We start from the raw sequence: 23,003 nt of genomic DNA, 5'->3' as shown, positions 1-23,003 counted from the left end.
TTGTTCACGCATGATGGGAAATGCTGCCACAGAGCCGTGCGTGGTGAATTGTCAGTGTTGGTGAGGCTTCGCCGGGGCAGCGGCGGTGCGTGCGGTAGACCCCATCCTTCCATCCATCCAACCAACCAGCAAACAGCCAAAACAACACCAAGGGAATATGATGCACCATAAAATTGGGAAATATAAACTTTGTGCGCGGGGCTCAGCGTCTTCTCAGCGGCTGGGACATTGAAAGCATGGACAGCTACAACAAGAACAGCGAGGAGATACAACACGAATGTTAAGGAGTGAAGAACATGCCCGGTGTTTTGATTGTGTGAATATTCTGCTGGACATTACGCACACCCTCAGGGCATTACGCACACCCAGAGGAACCTGTAGCCGGGACGCCTGTCTGTGTTGTGATGCGTCTCTCTTTCCTTGCTAGTCTCAGTTTTGATTTCTACAGCAGCACCGCGCTATCCTACCATGGCTCGCTTCGAGGACGAGCCTTCCAGCCGGTATGGGGGGGGTTGTCCCCCGGGGCTCGGCCGCGGAGGGGGTCGCCAGCCGGGCCCTCCGCCACCAGGGCCGCGGGTGTACAAGCAGTCCATGGCACAGAGAGCCCGGACCATGGCTATATACAACCCAATCCCGGTGAAACAGAGCTTCCTCACCGTAAACCGCTCCCTTTTCATCTTCAGTGAGGATAATTTCATCCGAAAATACGCCAAAAAGATTACCGAGTGGCCATATCCTTTCTTATCCTAACTGCCGGCCGCTTGTTTGATAATTGTTACATTATTTTATATGGGTGACCACTATCTAAGCTACCTATTCGAGATCCTACATGTTTGAAGTTGAGTTACTTCCGCTGAAAGCCAAAAAATCATATTTTGAAAGTTGAATCACCATATAAAGCGCGCAAGGTACTTTGGATTACAACATATTGTTTATTTTTTTTGCACTTTAAAAACGGTATTTTCATTGGGTGTAAAACCTCACTGGTAACCGTCCCGGCGCTGTCCATGGTGCTCAACTCGGCTTCCCCCCCCCACCCCCCGTCTCCTCCAGGCGGCAATGCTCTGTCGTTAAACTAATCAGCCAATAGGATCAATTGGATCTATTAGCCGTGGTTCCCCCCTGTTGCGTGTTTTTGTGCGTGTGTGTTCACTACGTATAGACCTACATGAAGCGGTGAGTGAAGGCCACCTGTGGAGCTCCATGTGCACCTCCATGTAGGCCTCCCACACTCGGTCTAACACAATGTAGGCCTCTTTTCACATTAGTCAAGATAAGCGCCAAACTCACATGTGTGTTATTGTTTTGAGAGGACGACACACGCGGGTTCTTCGTAATTAATTAACATTGAAAATGAGGTAAGCTATTTATTTTTGAAACATTTTTTTGACCTATTTGTTGAAAGTCTCTGTTCACCCTGACTGCAAAATCAAATGCTCTGCCAATTCAAATTGAAAAAATCGAGTATTTTCCAGAAGGCTACTTATTGCTAAAGCTAGCGAGCTAGTCGTGTGTTTCGGGGAGGCCTGGAGGAAAGGGTGGCATTTTTTGTTTGGGTAAAATGTATAGCTTAGCTCTCTTGCTGGTTTTTCCAAAGTTACCTACCCCATCTTTAAGTTGCATATTGCGCCCCATTAGCTAGGCCACTGGTTTGATACACACACACACACACACACACACACACACACACACACACACACACACACACACACACACACACACACACACACACACACACACACACACACACACACACACACACACACACGCGCGAGCGCGCACGCACGAACACACTTGCACAATGCCCACTCACACGCACACATGCGCGTACAAACCCCAACACTCCCCCTAGGGGATCCCGGGGTGGTGGTTTTATTAAACAACAGCAGGACTGCAGAGAGAGAATGTACGTGTGGTGATTGTGTGTTTGTGTAGTGAGCATTTACATGTATTGTCCTTGTTCTATTGAGGATACATTTTCAAAAGTTGTTTATGATGCTATCATTTTCAGTTGTTTTCAAACAACCTTGCTATAATGCTGTAAAGCGGCAATTCTTTTTTCAATTAAAAATCCATATTCTAACTGTTAAAAAAGGGGCATATTTTACCAGCAGGTGGACACCCCCACTTGTGATGTCACCAAAGGAAAGATTATGAAATCGCTTGTGATGGCGAATCAAGAGGTGATCACATGTAGTGGTAAAATAGGGCCCCGTTAACATGCACATACCAGCACACTGTGTTTCCTGGGGACTTCCTTAACGGCGTCTCACTCCGTTTGAGTACATGATCCTGGCCACCATCATCGCTAACTGCATCGTTCTGGCCCTGGAGCAGCACCTGCCTGCCTGTGACAAGACGCCCTTGTCAGAACGCCTGGTCAGTCGACTCCACACTAGCTCTATATTTCTCCATATGTCTTTCTCTCTCTATTACCTTCACTCTCTCTCTCTCTCTCACTCTCGCTCTCTCTCTCTCTCTCTCTCTCTCTCTCTCTCTCTCTCTCTCTCTCTCTCTCTCTCTCTCTCTCTCTCTCTCTCCCTCAATCCCTCTGTGTGTCTCTCTTCTCTATACCCTTCTTTCTCCCTATATTTGTTTCTTCATCGATCCACCCAGCCTCCGTGGGGTAACCCGGGAACTGGAGTAAACGTAATGATACATAACATAATGAGTATGCTAATGAGTATGCTAATTATCTTAACGACTGTAATCTAGTGTCTGCGGGTTTCCCTCTCAATGTAAACAAACTGTTTGTGAATGTCTTCCTCTTCCTCTCTCTCATACCCCTCTGTCTCTCTTCTCTTTCTCTCTTACTGTCCCTCCATCTCTCTCTCTCAGCCTTTATCCATTGCTCTTTCTCTCTCTCTCTCTCTCTCTCTCTCTCTCTCTCTCTCTCTCTCTCTCTCTCTCTCTCTCTCTCTCTCTCTCTCTCTCTCTCTCCTCCTCTTTCACTGTTGTCCTATTCTTATCTAGTTAAACTAATGTAGACAGGAAGTCTGTGATAATGACAGGAAGTGAGAGGGTGAAGGGAACCTTATAGGATATAGGAGGCGGTGCATTATGTAAGAAATGTTAGAAATATTGGAACAAAACCCAGATAGGGTTGAAATTGGGATAAAATCGGAATAGATAATCTTTTTATAAGCTGGTGTCATGGTATTGATCGTACGAGCAGATCTCTGTTGTATGGCTCAGTGGGCGACAGAACCCCTGCTGTGACAGCTTTGATCCATCCTACACATGGTTCCACCTCCCCCTACCTCCCCCTCCCTCACCTCGCCGACACCCCATCCAGTGTGTAAGCCTCCGAAGGGTCTTGTCATAATGACTAAGCGCTACAAGAATCCCCCTCTCATCAAGGCAGTCAGCTCCACTGAGCGTGTTTCTCAGGCAGGGAACACTTTGGTAGACTTCAGGTAGTTTGTGTAGTAGCTATATGATATCAGCGTGTGCAAATAGTTTAGTCAAAAATATTCAGCAAAATAATTCAAGAAAGCATCTGCATGGATGTTCATAGATGGTCATTACAATTACAATTAGGGCATTTGGCAGACGCTTTTATCCAAAGCGAGTTACATCGGTTAATACATTGACATACCGACAGCAGAGTCAACCATGCAAGGCGACAGCCAGCTCGTCAGGAGCAGTTAGGATTAAGTGTCTTGCTCAGGGACACATCAAGACTCAGCTACCACACCCTGGAGATGGGGATCGAACTAGCAACCTTTCGGTTACAAAACAACTGCTCTACCTCCTGAGCTAAGCCTGACCACAGAGGTGGTCATAGAGGTCAAATATGTTCGGACCTGGTTCTGACTGGCAGATGTCCTGAAGCGGTTCTGTTGTTTATAAAGTTGCTCTTTAATGAAAAAAACGTAATCCACGTTTGATAGGATAGAAATGTCTTGTTTTTAAATGTCTGAATTGTGAATTGAGTGTGTGGTAATGATTCAAGAGAAACTGTGCACCTTCAAGTCGACCAGGAGGACTGTGTTCTCGTATCCCGCCTGCACTTCTTATCGCTATTGGGCTTGTCGTGTTATTGTGTACCCATTTATTTTATGGTTGTAAGCTCTCACAGCTGCAGATATGTCAAGGTGCTTATATATTATCATGGCTTTGATGATGATGATGATGATGATGATGATGATGATGATGATGATGATGATGATGATGAAGCTGAGTCTGTCTGTCTTTCTGTCCCCCAGGATGACACAGAGCCCTACTTTATTGGAATATTTTGCTTCGAGGCGGGCATCAAGATCATTGCTCTGGGCTTTGCCTTCCACAAAGGATCCTACCTGAGGAACGGCTGGAACGTCATGGACTTTGTGGTGGTGCTAACCGGGTGAGTAGCGCTTGCTCGTGATAGCGGGTATCTATTATGGGATTAAGGCTTGTATGGATGCTAACTCATGTTAGCTGCTAGGAACTAACTACCAGCTCTGAATAGTAGGGTGGGGGGGAAACAAGTTTGTGTTGTTTTTTTTGTGCGAGTGTGTTTGTGTTTGTATGTGTGTGTGTGTGTGTGTGTGTGTGTGTGTGTGTGTGTGTGTGGTGCGTGACTGTGTGTGCGTCTGTCTGTGTGTGTGTGTTGATTGTATTCATAACGGCTGCAGCAGAGCAGATTCAGCGTACAGCCTTCTTTGTGGGTCACAGATACTGTTGTTTACATAGATATGGGCTGAATCTAAATAGATCCTTTTGCATTGGCTACAGAGTGACTCTACCCAAAAACAAAACACAGGTTTTCTTTGCGTCAATTCTCCCTCATGTAAATGTACAAACCGAAAAAAAACAAACAAGACTCATGAAGGAGCAACTGTGTCTCTAATGGCTGTCTGTCTCTAGTTACTTGAGGGACAGAAAGCCATCAGAGACAGAGTAGAGTAGAGTCTAGCAGCTAGGGAAGGGATGAGGAACGATGAGAGGACACACACACACACACACAGAAGGGAAGTGGGAGAGACGAGAGGGGTGAGAGAAGATAGGAGGAGTGTGGATGGGGGGGGGGGGGGGAAGGGGAGGGGAAGAGAGATGAGAGGAAGGAAGGTGGGAGGGGCGGCCTCGCGGTAGGGGATCGGCAGGCGAGGCACTTTGGTAGGCACCCAAGGGACCCCTACCACCCCAGGGCCCCCCCAGGGCCCCACACAGCACCTAGTGGCTCTTGAGTTATTTTAGCCTCGTCTACAGGGGTTTACATCAGTTGTATCTGGGAGACAAACAGGTGGTTCCCCCCCCCTGCCACCACCTCGTCATTGTCCTGACCTCCATGTTTTTTCTCCTCTCCCCTCTCTCCTCTCCAGCCACTCGACTCTCCTCTCTCCTCCCTCCCCTCCTCTCCAGCCACCAGTCAATCCTCTCTACTCTCTCCTCTCATCTCCTATCATCTCTTCTCTCTCCTTTCTCCTCTCCCGTGACTAGCTAGTCACTCCTCGCCTCTCTCCCATCTCCTCTTGCTTCTCCGGCCGCTAGTCACGACCATTTCCTCTCTCCCTTCTCCTCTCTCCTCTCCAGTCAATAGTTGCTGCTCTCTCCTCTTTCCCCTCCAGAAATTAGTCAGACTCTCTCATCTCCCCTTCCTTTCCCCTCTCTCCACACACCTCTCTCCTGTCCTTCCCCTGCGCTCCCCTCTCTCCCTCCTTTCTTCTCTACTGTCACTGTCTTTGCTCTCTCCTCCTCTCTCCTATAGCCTCTCTCTCTCTCTCCACTCTGGACACTAGTCGCTCTCGCTTCTAACAACCTGAGGCCTGCTGTTTGAGCTCATGGCTGAGATGGGAAAAACCAAAGGGTGTGTTAGAGGCGATTTAGAATAAGAATGAATAAAAGACTTCACCGGTCAACTCCAAATCTCTCTCTCTCTCTTCCTCAACCCTTTCTCTCCCTCCCTCTTACCATATTCGCTGCATTGTTTCTTCTCGGCCTGCACCCACGTAGGCTGCATGCGTGCCTGGCTGCCTGTGTGTGCGTGCGTACGAGCACTTCCTGTGTCCCCGAGGCAGGGGGGGTATTGAGGGCTTGTCAGAGTGCTGCCACCGCCGCTGCTGTTGTATCGTCTTACACCGCATGGAGAAGGGAGGGGCCCCTGCGAGGCAGGGAGGGCTTGATTACATTGTGAGCGGGGGGGTGATTGGAGGACGGAGCCGGTGGTGGACAGCGTTCTGCTCTTCTTATCGCCTCCAGCGCTCTCCGCACAACCCATTCCGGCTACGATGGCCGGGTCTGCGTCTGTGCTCGGTTCTGGGTGTGCAGCAGTGGACGTGGTGTTTGTGTGTGCATGAAGGTTTTGGGTGTGGCGACGCGGTAATGGTTTGGGTGAGGCCACAACTACATACACAAAACCTGCACACACACACACACACACACACACACACACACACACACACACACACACACACACACACACACACACACACACACACACACACACACACACACACACACACACACACACACACACACACACACACACTCGGGCAGCAAATCACTGGCATCAGGCGTCCATTTCCTACAGGATGTGCTCCTCACAAGACGCTCCATTTAGCCATTAGCACTGATTAGTAAGAACACACACATTAACACATATACACACAAACACACACACACACACACACACACAGACACACACACACACACACACATACACACACACAATATGGTCATCGCCCAACCTCAATAACTATGACGTATGTGGACGTATGACTGACCAACGAGGCGTGTCTCATTCTAACGCCATTACCCAATAACGTCCATCGATTCCTGGGACCCCTGGCCCCTGGTGTGTGTGTGTGTGTGTGTGGGTCATCTGTCATTCGGTGGTGGAGCGGTTGGTGTAGCGCTACACATATGTCCATCTGCTACAAGACCCAGGGAGACACTAATTCAACCATATATTTGTCACCCCTGGTGCTCCAGTCCAGATCAATACAAGCTATTGATCCCATCGCAGAGGGAATAGAGGTCCTCCTCTTCATAGCAGCGATGTGGGGAAGGAGGTCCTGGGACTATGATAAACATACACTGTTTCATTTTCGATTTCCGATTGGAAACAAGTCTTGTGGAGAGTGTCGTGTGTGTGTTTTTGAAAACCAACTCTTTCAGGAAAAAACATCGAAGCTCTCTTCTTCTCGACTCAGTTTGCACATTTCATGTTCATTTATCCCATTAAGTTGCTGAATCAATTAAGTACTTTCTTATTGTATCTTATTGCTCCTTATCTCCTCTCATCTCATCTTCTTGAGTATGATTCTATAATACTATTGACGCAAAGCCGCTCAACGTTTCTGAGATGTCTGTCGCTGTTTGCGATGTCATGGTTTGATGTCATAGATTGTTGCTGTGCGATGTGTGTGTTGGATGTGCTCTGTGTTTGTGTGTGGAGCTGCTGGAGTCGTCACTGTCATTTAAAAGAGCATCAGTCAATACTGCAGAGTTGATGTCATTATTACAATCTTAAAGAGGGTCAATGCCAATTTATACTCTTGGTTGGTTTGCCTTGGATGTTTACATTTGTTGGTAACAGTGGGTAAATTGGATTTAAAAAAACAAATATATGGTTTTAGTTTAACTGTATTTAAAAAAAAAGTTGTAACTGTTCAGGCAATTGAAACAACCCATTGCTTATCATGAAAAATCTTAAAAAAAGTCTTATTTTCAAATCTGTGTTTACTATAGCTGTGGAAGTCGACCATCATCTTCTTTTAAAACCTCATTCCAGCAGAAATTCGCAAGCAATTAGCTTTAATCCAAAAGAGAGTACTGTTTTTGAGTGTTATTGTGTAGGTGTGTTGGTTCTGTGTGTGTGTGTGTGTGTGTGTGTGTGTGTGTGTGTGTGTGTGTGTGTGTGTGTGTGTGTGTGTGTGTGTGTGTGTGTGTGTGTGTGTGTGTGTGTGTGTGTGTGTGTGTGTGCGTTTATTGGTTTTCTGTGGTTGCATTTCCTCCAGCAATCTGGATGCCTGTGTTCCCATCTCTTCTCCACCCCAGGGGGGGGGGGGGGTATACTCTGTGGCCACATCCTCTACAACAGACCCCCCATGCCAGTATCCATGTAGCTCAGCTGGAAAATCCTCCACACCCTGTCAAGGTCCATGTAGCCCAGCTTCAGCATCCCTTTGCTTCAGAAAAAGGTTCTCAGGACCCAAAACATATAGATCTATATCCGTGGGACCCCAGCACCACACACCACAAAGAACCCCGGGCACACTGGAAACACAGATCCTCTGCTGGTTCAAGCATGCTCTTTCTGAGCGTTCTCAAGCTGCAGCCCCACCTCCAGCTGGATTTGTGTGCCGTCCCATTTGTTTAAGAAATGACGGGCCCTCCTTTTTATAAATATATGTAGCTGTAGCCGCCGGCGGTGTTGTCAGCTCGTGCGTTGGGATCCACTCTTGCCTGGCTAAGGTAACCTCAACACTCCCCGGCTCTGATGGAAAAATCCATTCCCCCGCACTTGGTAAAAAAACGGACTCTTCCATCCTAATGTGTGCTGCCATGGGAGAGGTGCCGCCCTGAATAAAGGCCTAAGCAGTTCTATGTTTTTGGCTTACGATGTTCTGGAAAGTTGAAGGTTGCTGGTTGGTTTCCCGATGCCAACCAAGTAAAGAGAGAGAACCTTGAGCAAGATGCCTATCCCTTTTGTGTGTGTGTGTGTGTGTGTGTGTGTGTGTGTGTGTGTGTGTGTGTGTGTGTGTGTGTGTGTGTGTGTGTGTGTGTGTGTGTGTGTGTGTGTGTGTGTGTGTGTGTGTGTGTGTGTTTTTGCAGGTGCAAGAAAGTAAACACACATAGGGGCACACTAATCGGTTGATTAGGGTGCTGACTCCCAGCTGAGAGGTTCTAGATTTTAACCCCTATGTCTAAAGTCTAACATGTAGGCCTTGTATGCACAAGATGCCCCCTAACCTCTACCGGCTCCTTAGTGACTCCTTAGTGACATAGCCATATTCATTGCAAGTAACTTTGCATGAGAGTGTCTGCTTGATCACTAAATATCAAATAGCATTGTACCGGAACAAATCTGAACCAGCCAAATTGTGTAGTTGTGCCTCAGGAAGTCCCACTGTGTATGATGGTTTAATGTGCACGTCCTCTGTAGCATGTAGTGGGTACGGTCAGGCCACTCCATGACTCCCTGCAGCTGAGGGCCATATCCTTAGCGACCAGAATATTGATATTACAATAACAGGGATGCCTACGTGTTGTGTAAAAGCTTTGTGATTTGTAGAGAAGAATCTCCCCTCTCTCTGTATGTCGCTCTCTGTCGCTCTCTGTCGCTCTGTCTCTCCCTGTCTCTCCCTGTCTCTCCCTGTCTCTCTCTGTCTCTCTGTTCCTGGTCTCTCTGATCGCTCTGTTCTCTCACTCTCTCTCTCTCTCTCTCTCTCTCTCTCTCTCTCACTCTCTCACTCTCTCACTCTCTCACTCTCTCACTCTCTCACTCTCTCCCAGCAATAAAAGCAGCTTCTTTACCATAAGCATACCAGTGACAGGAGGGAGGAGAAAGGGGTTGAGGTTGATTTTTGTCATCCAAAATTCAGATTTTGGCTGATTAATTTCTTGCTTTATTTACAACAACATGTGGGTTGGAATTATGTTGAAAAGGAGATTTTTTTTTAAAAGATGACAAATGTAACATGTATTGTGGATGACCCATTGTACCATGCTGAGTCCATTCCATACCTGTGCTAAAGGGCCGAGCTATCGGTGTCCCGGCTTGCTGTGATGGTGCTCAGGTATTCAACGCTCAGCCTCTGCCATATAGGTGCTGAGGTTGTTTATAACGAGGAATACACTGGAACTCTGGACCCCTAGAGCCAAGCCAGGGGCCACTCCGCAGCCAACACACACACACATACACACACACGCACACACGCACGCACGCACGCACACACGCACGCACGCACGCACGCACGCACGCAAGCACGCACGCACGCACGCAAGCACGCACGCACGCACGCACGCACGCAAGCACGCACACACACACACACGCTTGTCTGCGACGTACGAGTGGGTAGGCGTACAGTAGGGCCCCTTCCTCCTCTTCCTCCTCTTCCTCCTCTTCCTAGTTTGTCGTCTCGTCAACAGTGGAGGAAACAGATGAATGATTGATGAGGCTTCAGTGTGGATGAATAAGAGCAGTTGGATGGGTAATGATTGAGGGAGGGGGACCAGATGCAGCCGATCTATTTTCCCCTATCACACATTCCATACATTATCCTAGAAGTATTTATATCTTAAGCTACATAATGATTACTAATGAAGCTGTAATGCCCAGCCATCTCTACATTATCCCATGAAGGGGGCATTTGAATCTCCTCTTTTAGGGCTCTCATAAACTAATGGATGTACATTATGGTTCCGATATCGATGTGCTTCTAGCCTGAGGCATTACTGAGTCAGGGAAACTCCTCAATGAAGTTTAATCAGCATCTTTAACATGGCCACCGGAAGGTAACAAACACACACACACACACACACACACACACACACACACACACACACACACACACACTACTGATGGGACAATACCTTTGTGTTACCCTGTGTGTGTGTTTCTGTGTTTGTGTGTCTGTATTTGTTTGTAAGTCTGTGTGTGTGTGTGTGTGTGTGTTTACTTGGATGTGTGTTTTTTTCATGTGTTCGTTCTCAAAATGTGAGCATGTATTGCATGAGCACGGAGTCAGAATGTAAGCATGATTAGCATGTGTGCGAGGCCTAAATTTGTGAATGTTAGGGTTGTGATGAGAATGGCCATGGTGGCATAGTTAATCAAATGAATCAGTGGAATAAAGTGGATGGATCAGAGGGCAGATCTTAGAACTACTTATTGACAGACATACAGTCAGTCAGATAGACAGACAGAGAGACAAACAAGCGGGCAAACAGACGGACGGATAGACATAAAGGCAGACAGACAGACAGACAGACAGACAGACAGACAGACAGACAGACAGACAGACAGACAGACAGACAGACAGACAGACAGATAGAGACACTCAGACGGCTGGAGAGACAGAAAGACGGACAGACAGTTTGAGTGACACTCAAACTGATCGAAGTACATCGAGGTTGTCGTGTTGTTCTGAGGAAACATCAGCAACAAGCTTGTTCTCCATATCTGTTGGTGATGCCTGCTCATTAGTTTAGAGTTAGCGATATTCTGGAAGCGATCCAATTCAACCAGGTTTGTAGATTTAAAATACTCTTAGCGGTTAAGATAAGGGCATTTGAGTACACTTTTCTTTGTTTAATTCATCCTCCCAAATGTTTTCCCTTTCTTATTCTTTAAACACAGTTCTTATTTGGTTTTCTTCCCTTGCTAAGCCCATTGTATTGCTTTTTCTTCCTTCTTTACTTGTTGCACAAAAATAGTAATATTTGATTGTACCAAAGAAAGCTCTCTTTTTGTGTTATGTGCATGTGTGTGTGTGTATGTGTGTGTTTGTTTGTGTGCATGTGTGTGTTTATGTGCATGCAAATGTGCTTGTGTGTGTGTGCCTGTATGTTTGTGTGGGTGTGTTTGTGTGTGTATGTGTGTGTGTGTGTGTTTGGTGCTACGGTATGACCTTACTGTAAGACCCGGGTCTATCACCGATGCGTTTAGAGCGGGTTGACCTCTGACACTGAGCTCCTTACACTCAGGTGTTATCGGTGGCCCCAACAGTGATTAGTCTTAGCCCTTTAGCTTGTTCTCTAAGCTCACTGGGTGCTCCCGGGTACTCATAGGCTGACCCATGGATTTTAGGGTAACACTACTGTGCTCTTGAGCAATACACGGGCTGCAGAGATGTAGAGGAGGGAGAAGGGCTGAGATAGAGGAGTGGAGATGAGAGGAGGAGTGGTGAGGAGAGGAGGACATGAGAAGAGATGGAGGGGAGCGACGGAGGAGTTGGAGAAGTGCAGGAGTGGAGGAGGAGGTGTAGAGGAGAGTTAGCTTAGGAAGTGGTGTGCATCGATGTTTCTATCTTTTTGTGTATATTTGGGTATGTTTTTCTGTCCATCCATCCGTCCTTCCGTCTGTGTGGCTGTCTGTTTCTCTGTCTGGCTGTAAGTCTTCTGTCTGTCAAAATGCTTGTTTTATTTTTAATAGAAAATGGTTCGGACTACCTATTAGCTTAGGTTATATTGCGCTGATATATCAGCACAATATAATCAAAGAAAAACTGATATATCAGCACAATATAATCAAAGCAGATAGGTAGTCCGATCCATATACGCTATATCTGTATTAGTGATATATAACCTGGTGATATATAACCTAGTGCCACATCAGTTTTAATAGGGTCCTCTGCAATGAGAAAAAGGAAAACATTTTATTGTTCACATCCACACTTCGTGATTGACTAAGTTCATATATGCTGCATTATTAAAGGTCCTTTATCAAGTTGATATCCATGCAACACCCCCCCCCCCCCCCCACACACACACACACACACACCCCTCCTCTCTCTCACCGACCCCCACCCTCTGGAAACGGATGGTTGCCATGGAGACCAACAAAGGGGTTTCTATGGCTCAGGGCTTGACTCGAGCAGACTGCAGGGGTACGGGAATTTCACGCGCGCATTCACAATCCAGTCAGAGAGGGGATGCAGATAAGGACGAGATCAGCAACAGGACCACAGGGCTCGCCTCGACAGCCCACGGCAGCCCCTCTCCTGGGAGCTCTGAAGTCCTGGTAGCAGGGGAACTGACTCCCGGGAGCCTGGTGGTTTGTGAGGAGATGAAGTGGCCCGTTTGTCAGGTGAATTAAAAGGTCTTTCACACCGGCACGTTGTCTAGACTGGAGAAGTCAAAGAAAACATTGCAGAAAACAAAGTGCTTGACTCACTCGCCCTGATTATCTCTCTTCCTTGCTCATATCACTGCCTCTCTGTCTCTCTCTGTCTCTCTCTCTGTCTCTCTCTCTCCATCTCTCCCACTCAATCTCTCTGTTTGTTTCTGAGGAGATCAGTGCTTCTATGGTGATGCTTCTGGTTTATATCCTCTGCTTTATGTTTTTAAAAAAAAACAGTAATGAAAACAATAGTTTATATTTCAGGTGGATAGTGAAAATGCCAGGCAAATATTTATCGTCATATTTCTTAATAGCTTCCACTCCATGAGCAGAGCTTCTCGCTTGGTGATAGAAAATGACATTCTTTAAACAAACACTTGGCTACCTGTCAACATAATGTCAGAGAGGTGGTTAATTCACACTGTTTACTGGGTTTATTTTCACCGGTTGACTGCATATTGCCAACAACAGAAACTTATTGTTTTAAAAACAAGCTCATGTTGCCAGGGTTAGGAAATATATGTTAAACCATATATTTAATCCAACCAGAGAAAAAACCTATAACAAATCTTTTTCTCAAGAGTGCCCTTGCCAAGACAGGCAGAAGCAGTCAACAACATAACCTTTCAGACAGACAACACTCACCAATCAACCAAGCCTTTGAACAACCCTTTAATATCCCAACTTTTCAAAAGTCATATTCTTTCCCCTCCTAAGTGAGCCCTTTCACTTGTGGCTGGGAGGGCCCGGGCCCTGTCTACCTTACAAACGATGATAACACAGAAGCAGCCTCTGCTGCTCACGACTTTCATCCCTTTTCACACCAAGCAGCATTCACAGGCGAACCACAGCAAGATGCGCCAGACCCCAGGCGCTCACCCTTCCCCATCAATACCCGTCACTTCACTGCACCACCTTCCAACCCCGCCCCCCCCAGCTGTCCTCGGCCATATCTCAGCCGTCCTTTTATAGGAATGAACCCGATTGGCATACTGATGACCTGCTCTATCGCTGGCATCAGAAACCGATCCATCGTCTTGACTGACTGATCAGACCCCACTTGTTGGGTCAGGACGGGGAACAACCTACCTGTAGGCTTCCCTGAGCGAGATGCCCTTATCTCAACCTACGCCTTCATGTATCTGGAAGAAAAAAATATTTTGTGGTCTTTCCAGTCTTTTGTGGTTGTAGTTATTCTGGGTGTAGATTTCCAGTCTGTTCTGGTTGTGGTTTACCTTGACGCAGTACATTTTTTGTTGACTTTTTTCAGATTGTTGTTCTGTCTGGTTGTATTGTTTGGTGGGTTTCGATTTTGGTGGCCTCTTTTCAGGTTGTGTTTTTTTCTTGTCTTAGCCTTCTCTGTCTGGATGTATCTTTTGTAGCTTTTCTGGGTATATTTGTGCGTTTGTGTGCTTTTTTGTGATTCCGCTTCACCTGCCCTCACCCGTGGCGTACGCCACTCCTTGGTTGCAGCGAGGGGTGTGTGTCATACAATATTCTATTTCAGACGCAGGGTGATATTTATTCCACCTTGCGTGTGATCCCAACAGAGTGCAACAGGGTTTGTGTGTGTGTGTGTGTGTGTGTGTGTGTGTGTGTGTGTGTGTGTGTGTGTGTGTGTGTGTGTGTGTGTGTGTGTGTGTGTGTGTGTGTGTGTGTGTGTGTGTGTGTGTGTGTGTGTGTGTGTGTAATTGTTTTCGGAGACTAAATATATACTATACATCAATGAGTGAGTTCTTCCATCCGTTGCAATATCTTGGAGTGTCGCGCGTGTAATAACAGTATCAGAGCCCGGTACGTAAATGACAGCCTAATAACTCATGTTCAAGGCAGTGTAGAGCAAGCGATTGGGCATGAAGCATGGATTGTTTGGCACCCTCTTCCTGTGCTTGCTACAAGGCTGTTTTTTGTAGTGTCACAACGTTTGAAAACAGGTACCACAAAGAATTGTTTTTCCTAACGAAAGGAATGTTAACCTGCTCACACTGTCTGGGAAACAGTTGATAGAGAAGGCTCGGTTTGACATGAAATGACATGAAATGTTATGCAACTTTGTGTTCCTGTTGCTTATCTTATTTCCTCTATCTCGGAGGAAAAAGTTCACTGATATCATATCGTTCTATTAGAAATTCCCTATCCTTGCATGTATTTTTAAACCTTAAATGATCAAATATTGATTAAGAAATCAAGTCGTTATTCTATCTTGAGCACACTAATCTTTCCTGTTTTTCTATTATCTGACGCTCGCCTGAGGTTTAGAACAGTAAGTACCTGTAATGGAATTTCATTTGTAGCCATGAACATCATTTTGCTTAGTTCTGCTTAGCCCTGCTAAGCTCCGGCACTGCAGTGAAACTGTTGTCACTGCTGACACAAGCTGCTCTATATGCATGTGGAGGGAGAATACACTATCGCCCTCCCCCTCTCTCTCTCTCTCTCTCTCTCCCCCTCTCTCTCTCTCCCCCCACCTCTTTTCCACCTTCTTTCTCGCTCTGTCCCTGTCTCTCTCTCTCTCTCTCTCTCTCTCTCTCTCTCTCTCTCTCTCTCTCTCTCTCTCTCTCTCTCTCTCTCTCTCTCTCTCTCTCTCTCTCTCTCTCTCTCTCTCTCTCTCTCTCTTAAGCACCCTTTCAACCTCTCTCTTTAGCTCTCTGAATGTCTGGTAGTGAGTGACACAGTTAGATTGGACACACACACACACACACACACACACACACACACACACACACACACACACACACACACACACACACACACACACACACACACACACACACACACACACACACACACACACACACACACACACAGACATACACATACAGACACACACACACACACACATGCTGGCTGTCACTAATGATAGTTCTCCTTGGAGGAGCGGAGGAGGGTATGAGGAAGAAGAGGAGGTGATAGAACAGTCAGTGAGGGTGGCAAGGGAAAAGATAAAAGAGGAGGGTAAGGCAGAAGACGAGGAGTTGACACGCGGTGAGGACGAAGGGCGAGGAGGAGGAGGAGGAGGCAGGAGGTGATTGAGGAGGGTAACCCAGTTATACTTTGGGTTCCACAAGTCACTCTCTTAACTGCAGGTTAAGAGAGGAGGGGGAGGTGATGAGAAAGGTGCCGGGTCGGAGACATTGTGGCGCCAAACAGATCAAGATAGATAGATACAATAAATATTAGGCATGACTCGACCAGAATACCACAGTTTGACCCGTTTGGCAGATATATGGTGATGTGTGAATGTGAGAGAGCTAAGGCTAAAACCCTTTCGTGTCTATCTGGATGGAAGGGAAATGGTTAAAATGGTTGTTATTTAAACTAGTCAGCTTGTAAACATTGCAAGGCACATTATTGTTTATATGGTCTTGTTTATATGACACATTAAAGGCAGGTTTTACATACTGATCATTGGGCTGAAATTTGGATTTACCCTCACGTGGGAGTTGCATAAAAAAAAACATTAATTCCAGCCTTATAATGTTGGACATTTTTAAGGGTACGGTGATAAATGTATTAACCCACATAAATATGAACTAGTTCTGGTTAAATTCCCAGCTGTTTGTCTTTCGTTCAAGTATGTAATTGGAGAACAACTTGTCCGTTGCACATCAATAGAACGGACAGATATTCTATTCTCAAAATAAAATCACTTTATTATTTGAATGACGGGTCATATGTAAATACACTTCTCTGGCAGAAAAATAGCCGCTTATGACAAGTCCTTCCAATTGTGTTACTTGGGAAAAATCCCCCAAAATGTTAAATAATTTATATGTAAGCAAGGTCTTATCTGCCGTCTAATTGGTAGACACAGACAGACCTCGGGTGTGTAGTCAGCCGGACCAACTGTGATTGCAAGTAGGGTGTGTGTGTGTGTGTGTGTGTGTGTGTGTGTGTGTGTGTGTGTGTGTGTGTGTGTGTGTGTGTGTGTGTGTGTGTGTGTGTGTGTGTGTGTGTGTGTGTGTGTGTGTGTGTGTGTGTGTGTGTCCGCGAGCAGGAAGAGGGCTTGTGTCACACAGGTCTGAGTGGTGTACTGGCTGTCAGAGTATGTTGACGTGTGTGTGTGTGTGTGTGTGTGTGTGTGTGTGTGTGTGTGTGTGTGTGTGTGTGTGTGTGTGTGTGTGTGTGTGTGTGTGTGTGTGTGTGTGTGTGTGTGTGTGTGTGTGTGTGTGTGTGTGGTGTTGCTGGGGCTTGGGGGCGGGGGGGGTTATTACGTGCCTTCTATTTCAATCCACTCCAGACGGGAAACACACGTTAGCCAATCATAAACATGTCATATACAGCTATGTATGTTTCATACAACACCCCCAAGCCTTGCTCATGAGCAAACACATCCCGACATAAACTTGGTTAAGTTCATTTATTTTCAATTTTGAAGAGTTCTGCCCAGCCCTTTAACATCTAGTTCCCAGAATGGTTCATCATTTTGAAACTATATCCTTGAATCGAATATATTTATACATCTATATCATTTTGTTAAATGGGGCTTGGCCTAGCCTAGTGGCTATTAGGGCTTCCTGATGCTCTCTGAACATTAGCACTAGCCTCCTGATGGCTTATTCACAGAGACTGTGATTGATGACCGCCCGGACACCGTCTAAATTATACAGTTGGCTTCACCCCCACCGTCCCTCCAGTAACACCACATTAGACGCAGGGTTCTCCCTCTCTCCGTGAACAACAAGGAGTTTTTGTGTGCCATTTCATTCTCAACTTGCTTTAAAGGGAGAATCCTTCAAATCAACGGTTCGATTTATTTTGTTTCGGGACAAATTGTTTCAGATGCACATTTGTTTTTCAGTCATCAGAATTGTGCACCCGTGCAGGCTGCCCTTACAAACCTTTCAAACGACTGACTCAAAACACGTCTTCTCCACTCTGTTTTCAGTTGACATTACATTTAGTGATTCAGCAGGTGTTTTTATTGGTTTGGATTGTCTTGCTTCGACCTTGTTTTTCCTTTAAAACAACAACTGGACAGAGTGCACGGTAGCTGCAGAAACACAAGCTTTACTCCCTTCCTTCCTCTGTCTCCAGTCGGTTGGGTCGTTGCCGTGGTCTCTGAGCTCCGTCGTCGGGCGGCTCTAGCCTATTGCCTCAGCGAGGTGACCCGCCAGCCACCGTTGTGTCTATCAATATCGATCGGTGCTATTGATCTCCTGTAGACTTCATCTTCCTCTACATTACTCAGAGCTCTCTGTGCACAGATCGGATGCGAAACAAGGTGGGAATGTCCCGTTAGTCGATGTGTGTTAGTGTGTTTGTGTGTGCTTGTATGTCATTTTATGAGGGTCTCGTTACACTGGCAGAGCCAACTGACAGTGAGGGGAGGGGCAGGGTGGTGTGTTCCTTTGGGAAAGTCCCCTTGATATTCGTGTAACATTTGATGTTCTGCTGCCAGGTTAGCAGAGCTGCGGTTACATGCGATGAACTCGGACGACTGTTCTGCTGACTAAGATCAGCAGCTGTTCATTTGGGGCCGAACAGTGAGCAAAAAGATTTAGCTCATTATCTTCCCTTTTCTCCCTGTCTCACTCCCTTGGTCCCTCCCTCTTTCTCTCCCCCCCCCCCCCCCCCCCCCATATCCCACCCTTCGTATCTCCTGCCTCTCTCTTTCTCTATCTTTCTCTCTCTTGTCCATCGATCGCTCCCTCTCTGCTCCCTCCCTCTGTTTCTCAATTGTCTCTCTCCATTTGTCTCTCTCCATCGCCCTCCCTCCCTCCCCCCTTCCCTCCCTCTCAGAATGTACATCTAACTCTGTGCCATTGCTGTTGAGAGGAGAACCCATATATATATGTACGCACAGTTGCACACACACACACACACACACACACACAACCTACTCACTGTCTAACACGTGATGATGAAGCATTTTCGTAGACACATATTCAACACAATATCTGGGAGTAGAGGCGGAAAGAGCAGTAGAAGAAAATGGTTCTTCTCAGATCTGCGGCCCACTTGGATCGAATCCCAGGCAGATGATTGATGCAGGAGTTGTTGGATAAGTCGTATTTCTCCCCCCGTCCCCCTGTTCAGACACCCGGGAGTGTCTTAAGAACAGGATTAATAACTGGACAGGGCAGAAAGAGAGACTAAAGAAATCGAGAGAGAGAGAGAGAGAGAGAGAGAGAGAGAGAGAGAGAGAGAGAAGATTGAGGGAAATTCACTTTTAATGGATCTAATGGGTTGATCGTTTCTTAGTCAGTGTTGTAATGTTATATTGCAGAAGGGAGAAAGCTGTTAGAGGAATAGTGGTTCAAATTTTCCACTTGATTCCACAATCAATTTAGTCACATGGTGGGGGTGAGAGGGTATCTATATCCTAAGTTAGACTGTGGACATAGGGGGGATCGAACCAAGAACCTTTAGGCTGGGAGTCAAACAGCCGAACCACTGCCACCCTATCCTGCTCCCCACATATATCCCCACCACATACAGCACTTTATATTTGGAACCAGGTTCCCATCCATTGTTTTTAGATTTGAAAAAACCTTCTGCAGACACAGTAGTTGAGCAGGTGCAGGTCCCAATTGTTTAACTCGCTCAGCGAGGAAAGTGAGATCCCAAACTGGATTACTCTACTTGCATTCTTAACATGAAGACAGGATTGGAGCTTTGTCACGACAAAATCTCAGAGGGATAGCCTGTATTAAAGGCCTTTATTGAAACGTGTAGGCGCAAAAACATTTCCATGTATGGATATCTAGTCACATCGCCCAGCTCTACCTGATTGCCTTTGTGGCATAGTGCAGGCTTTATTTCTGAAGCAGTTTCATCAGAAATATTACTGTCTTTCTTTGATTGCTCCGCCTCCTAATCGTGTGTTGGTGCCGTCCCTCTCCTCCTGCTCCTCCTCCTCTGTCTCATCATCTTCCTTGCTTCCATCTTGCTGCCCGTGCAAAGTGTGTCTTTAGCTCTGCAACCTGGATGTGTATGTGTGTTGGACTGCATGTGCACTGTGCAGTGTTGTGAATGTGTGAATGCTTGTTCATATTTCATCATTCACCCACATGCACTATGCAAAGTACGCAAATACTTGATGTGTGTCTGTGTTGTGTGTGTCTGAGTGTGCGGGTTTCTGTGTGTATTTGCATGCACAAACAAACACATGTTATTCGGGGAGATTGTGTGCCTGCATATATTTATTTTGAAGTGACTTATCTGCATTTTAGAATTGAATGTTGTAAAACATTATGCAGCATCCATTACTTACATCCTATGCATTTTCTTGTGTGAATCTGTGAGTGCTGTGTGTATAGTTATTTGCAGGTATGGATGGCATGGCCACCATGTCCTCCTTACTGCTATTAACTGAGAGAGAGAGAGAGAGAGAGAGAGAGAGAGAGAGAGAGAGAGAGAGAGAGAGAGAGAGAGAGAGAGAGAGAGAGAGAGAGAGAGAGAGAGAGAGAGAGAGAGAGAGAGAGAGAGAGAGAGAGACTCACCTAATCTTATGAAGTCTTTGATTTGCGTTATTAATATTTACACATTTTTGTGGGCTTCATTCATATTCTACCCCCTCTGGCTCTGTCTCTGGGGAGCAGGGCAGATACCAGACAGATTGCCTTGGTGTGTTGTGCTAACAGGAAGCTACAGGAAGCTATAGAGGAAGCTACAGGTGTGCTAGGGCTATCAGGACTGTCTCTTTGCTCCATCGCGTTGGTAACCAAGAGGGTCCACGTTTGCAGTCTTCTCGTGTGGCAAGAGCTAGGTAGGCACAGAGTAGAACAGCATATATGGTATCAGATACAGAATATAGGTGAATAAAGTATCATATACAGTGTATAGCTGTATAAGGTATCATAAACAGTATCTAGGTGTACAAGGTATCATATACAGTATATCGCTGAATAAAGTATCATAGACAGTGTATAGGTGTATAAGCTATCATATACAGTCTATAGGAGAATAACCTATCATAGGTGTGTATGGTATCATATACAGTATATCAGCTAATAAGGTATCGTATACGGTAAACAGGTGAATAAAGTATCCAGTATATATGTATAAGGTATCATTTACAGTATTCTCACAAGGTCTGCTGTTGTACCTTGCTGAGCACACATATCACATGCATCTTCTTGTACTTTACGTATTCCTATTACGTATGATATAATGAAGCAATATCCCACGAGAGGAAGTGCTGCTACACTGAATATCAGCGGGGCTATGATTCAGTAATAGGCTCTAGTCCGCAGGTCCAGTAACGAAGACAATTGCAGGACCTCGAGTGTGATATTGTTTTTAAACAACATTTCCACAAGCGCTGTTTGTTAGTTAACAGTAATAAGCGACAACAGATCCATTTATGATCTGTTTGTTTATGTAATCATTTATTTGGCTCTGCCACCACAAATAGTTCCACAACAGGACTGGGACTGGATGGTTGCCAAGCAACATATAACAATTTTGCTGCACACTAGCTTGCTACTTTGTGTAGGTCTACACGTTACCGTAAGCCACACGTATCAATGTATATTTATCTGTATGTTTCCGTGTATTGTGCGATCAGTGAAATAAGAGTCGTTCTCAAAACCTAGAGAGTAGAGTTGAGTGATGCATATGTATTCTCAAATGCCAGTGCTGTTATACACTATAACAGCACTGATGGAATGCCTCTTGTCCAATCAGAATACTTGTTCAGAACTAACCGTTGTATAAACTTTATTTATATCTTTATTTATATAATAGTATTATTTATATATTAAATTGTGTGTTACAAAGACAGACACGGTAAAACCACAGATACGACAGTAAAGCTGAAATACAGGCGACAGTGAGATATAATTTATATCCCAGAAAATGTGCTATATCTTAGTAATGTATGCAACTTCTATGACCTAAGTACATTTTCCTTCTATTTTACATGCACTGAACGTGTGCTTAACTTGTGCTCATACTTGTTCCCGGGATGAACATGCGCATGCATTGGTGCCTTGGAATGCAGCAATCAGGCGTCCCACTCTGAGGTGAAAGGTTAAATTGGTGTATTCCTACAATCCATGAAAACACCTATGCCTCAACTGGTCGGACCTTTAAAGATCTGAACTGTATTGATCGGAACTATGTTGATTTGACCTGCATTAATCAGAACCCTAGTTGCTTTACTTGAGTAATTGCATTGATATCAAAATATGACCAATTATTTTTAAAAGCACAAAAAGGTGTAAGAACAGAATGCATTGGTGATTGCTTCTGTGTTACAAACCAAATATCTGGAGTCGGTCTCAACACTACTACCCAGATCAAGGCTCTAAATGTATCTGTATACCACCGCTTTTTATTGAAATTTCTGCAATGGCATATGTATTCCTTCGCCTGCTGATACTTTTACGTTGTATATCTCTATTAAATGATCGTATTTTATTGTATTGTCATGTGACTCGTGCATATAGTAAGTAAAACACTCTGGTTGTATTTCTGTTTGACGGATGCTATGTTCATTTAATTTATAATTTAAAATAATACACTTTATATAAATGACGCTTTCCTAAACCTGGTTGTTTGTGGTTCTCTAGGATGCTGGCCACGGTTGGGGCCGACTTTGACCTTCGCACCCTGAGGGCCGTGAGGGTCCTACGGCCCCTGAAGCTGGTCTCTGGCATCCCCAGTGAGTTCAACTGTGTTCCTATCAATATCCGTATTCATTTGTTGGGAATAGGTCGCGGAGCTCAGACTACATGCCGTGCAGTCTGTCATCATCATACTACTGCTATATTGAGCGCCTCACACCTCCTTCTCCCTCAGGTCTTCAGGTTGTCCTGAAGTCCATCATGAAGGCCATGGTTCCTCTGCTCCAGATCGGCATGCTCCTCTTCTTTGCCATCCTCATGTTCGCCATCATCGGCCTGGACTTCTACATGGGGAAGTTCCACCACACCTGTTTCCACAAAGACACTGGTAAGTGGACGCCGCAAACTCGCATTGGAAACTGAAGGTGAAATGGAAACTGAAAGTGAAACTAAAACCATTGAGGGAAATAATATGTTACTTCTGTGATGCACTGATGCACTTCAAAGTAAGATATACAATCAGGGTTTGACTTATAGTAATAGGGATCAGGGAATGGGTGATTATTTATCTGTTTGGATAGTTGGACTACTTTGGTAACAACCCAACAAAACAATCTATATTTTCTGTTGTTGGAATGTTATTTTTTGTTATGTTTTGCTATATAGTGTAGTGTTATGTTGGAATTTTATGTTTTGTTATGTCGGCTATATATATTGTATTG

At 45.5% G+C, this 23,003-nt stretch overlaps 1 protein-coding gene across 1 annotated transcript in view; it reads left to right on the top strand.

The window, feature by feature from the left end:
- The first annotated feature begins 459 nt into the window (after positions 1-459).
- The window catches only part of cacna1ba (calcium channel, voltage-dependent, N type, alpha 1B subunit, a), a 91,897-nt gene continuing 69,353 nt past the window's right edge, over positions 460-23,003 (top strand). The window contains 5 exon segments of the mRNA XM_056592383.1: positions 460-731; positions 2,274-2,379; positions 4,209-4,348; positions 22,288-22,379; positions 22,517-22,669. Coding sequence (XP_056448358.1) covers positions 469-731; positions 2,274-2,379; positions 4,209-4,348; positions 22,288-22,379; positions 22,517-22,669 — 754 coding nt within the window. The 5' untranslated portion in view covers positions 460-468.

This window comes from Gadus chalcogrammus, chromosome 6 (assembly GCF_026213295.1).
Source record: "Gadus chalcogrammus isolate NIFS_2021 chromosome 6, NIFS_Gcha_1.0, whole genome shotgun sequence".
Lineage (NCBI taxonomy): Eukaryota > Metazoa > Chordata > Actinopteri > Gadiformes > Gadidae > Gadus > Gadus chalcogrammus.
This window is presented reverse-complemented; position numbering and strand designations above follow the sequence as displayed.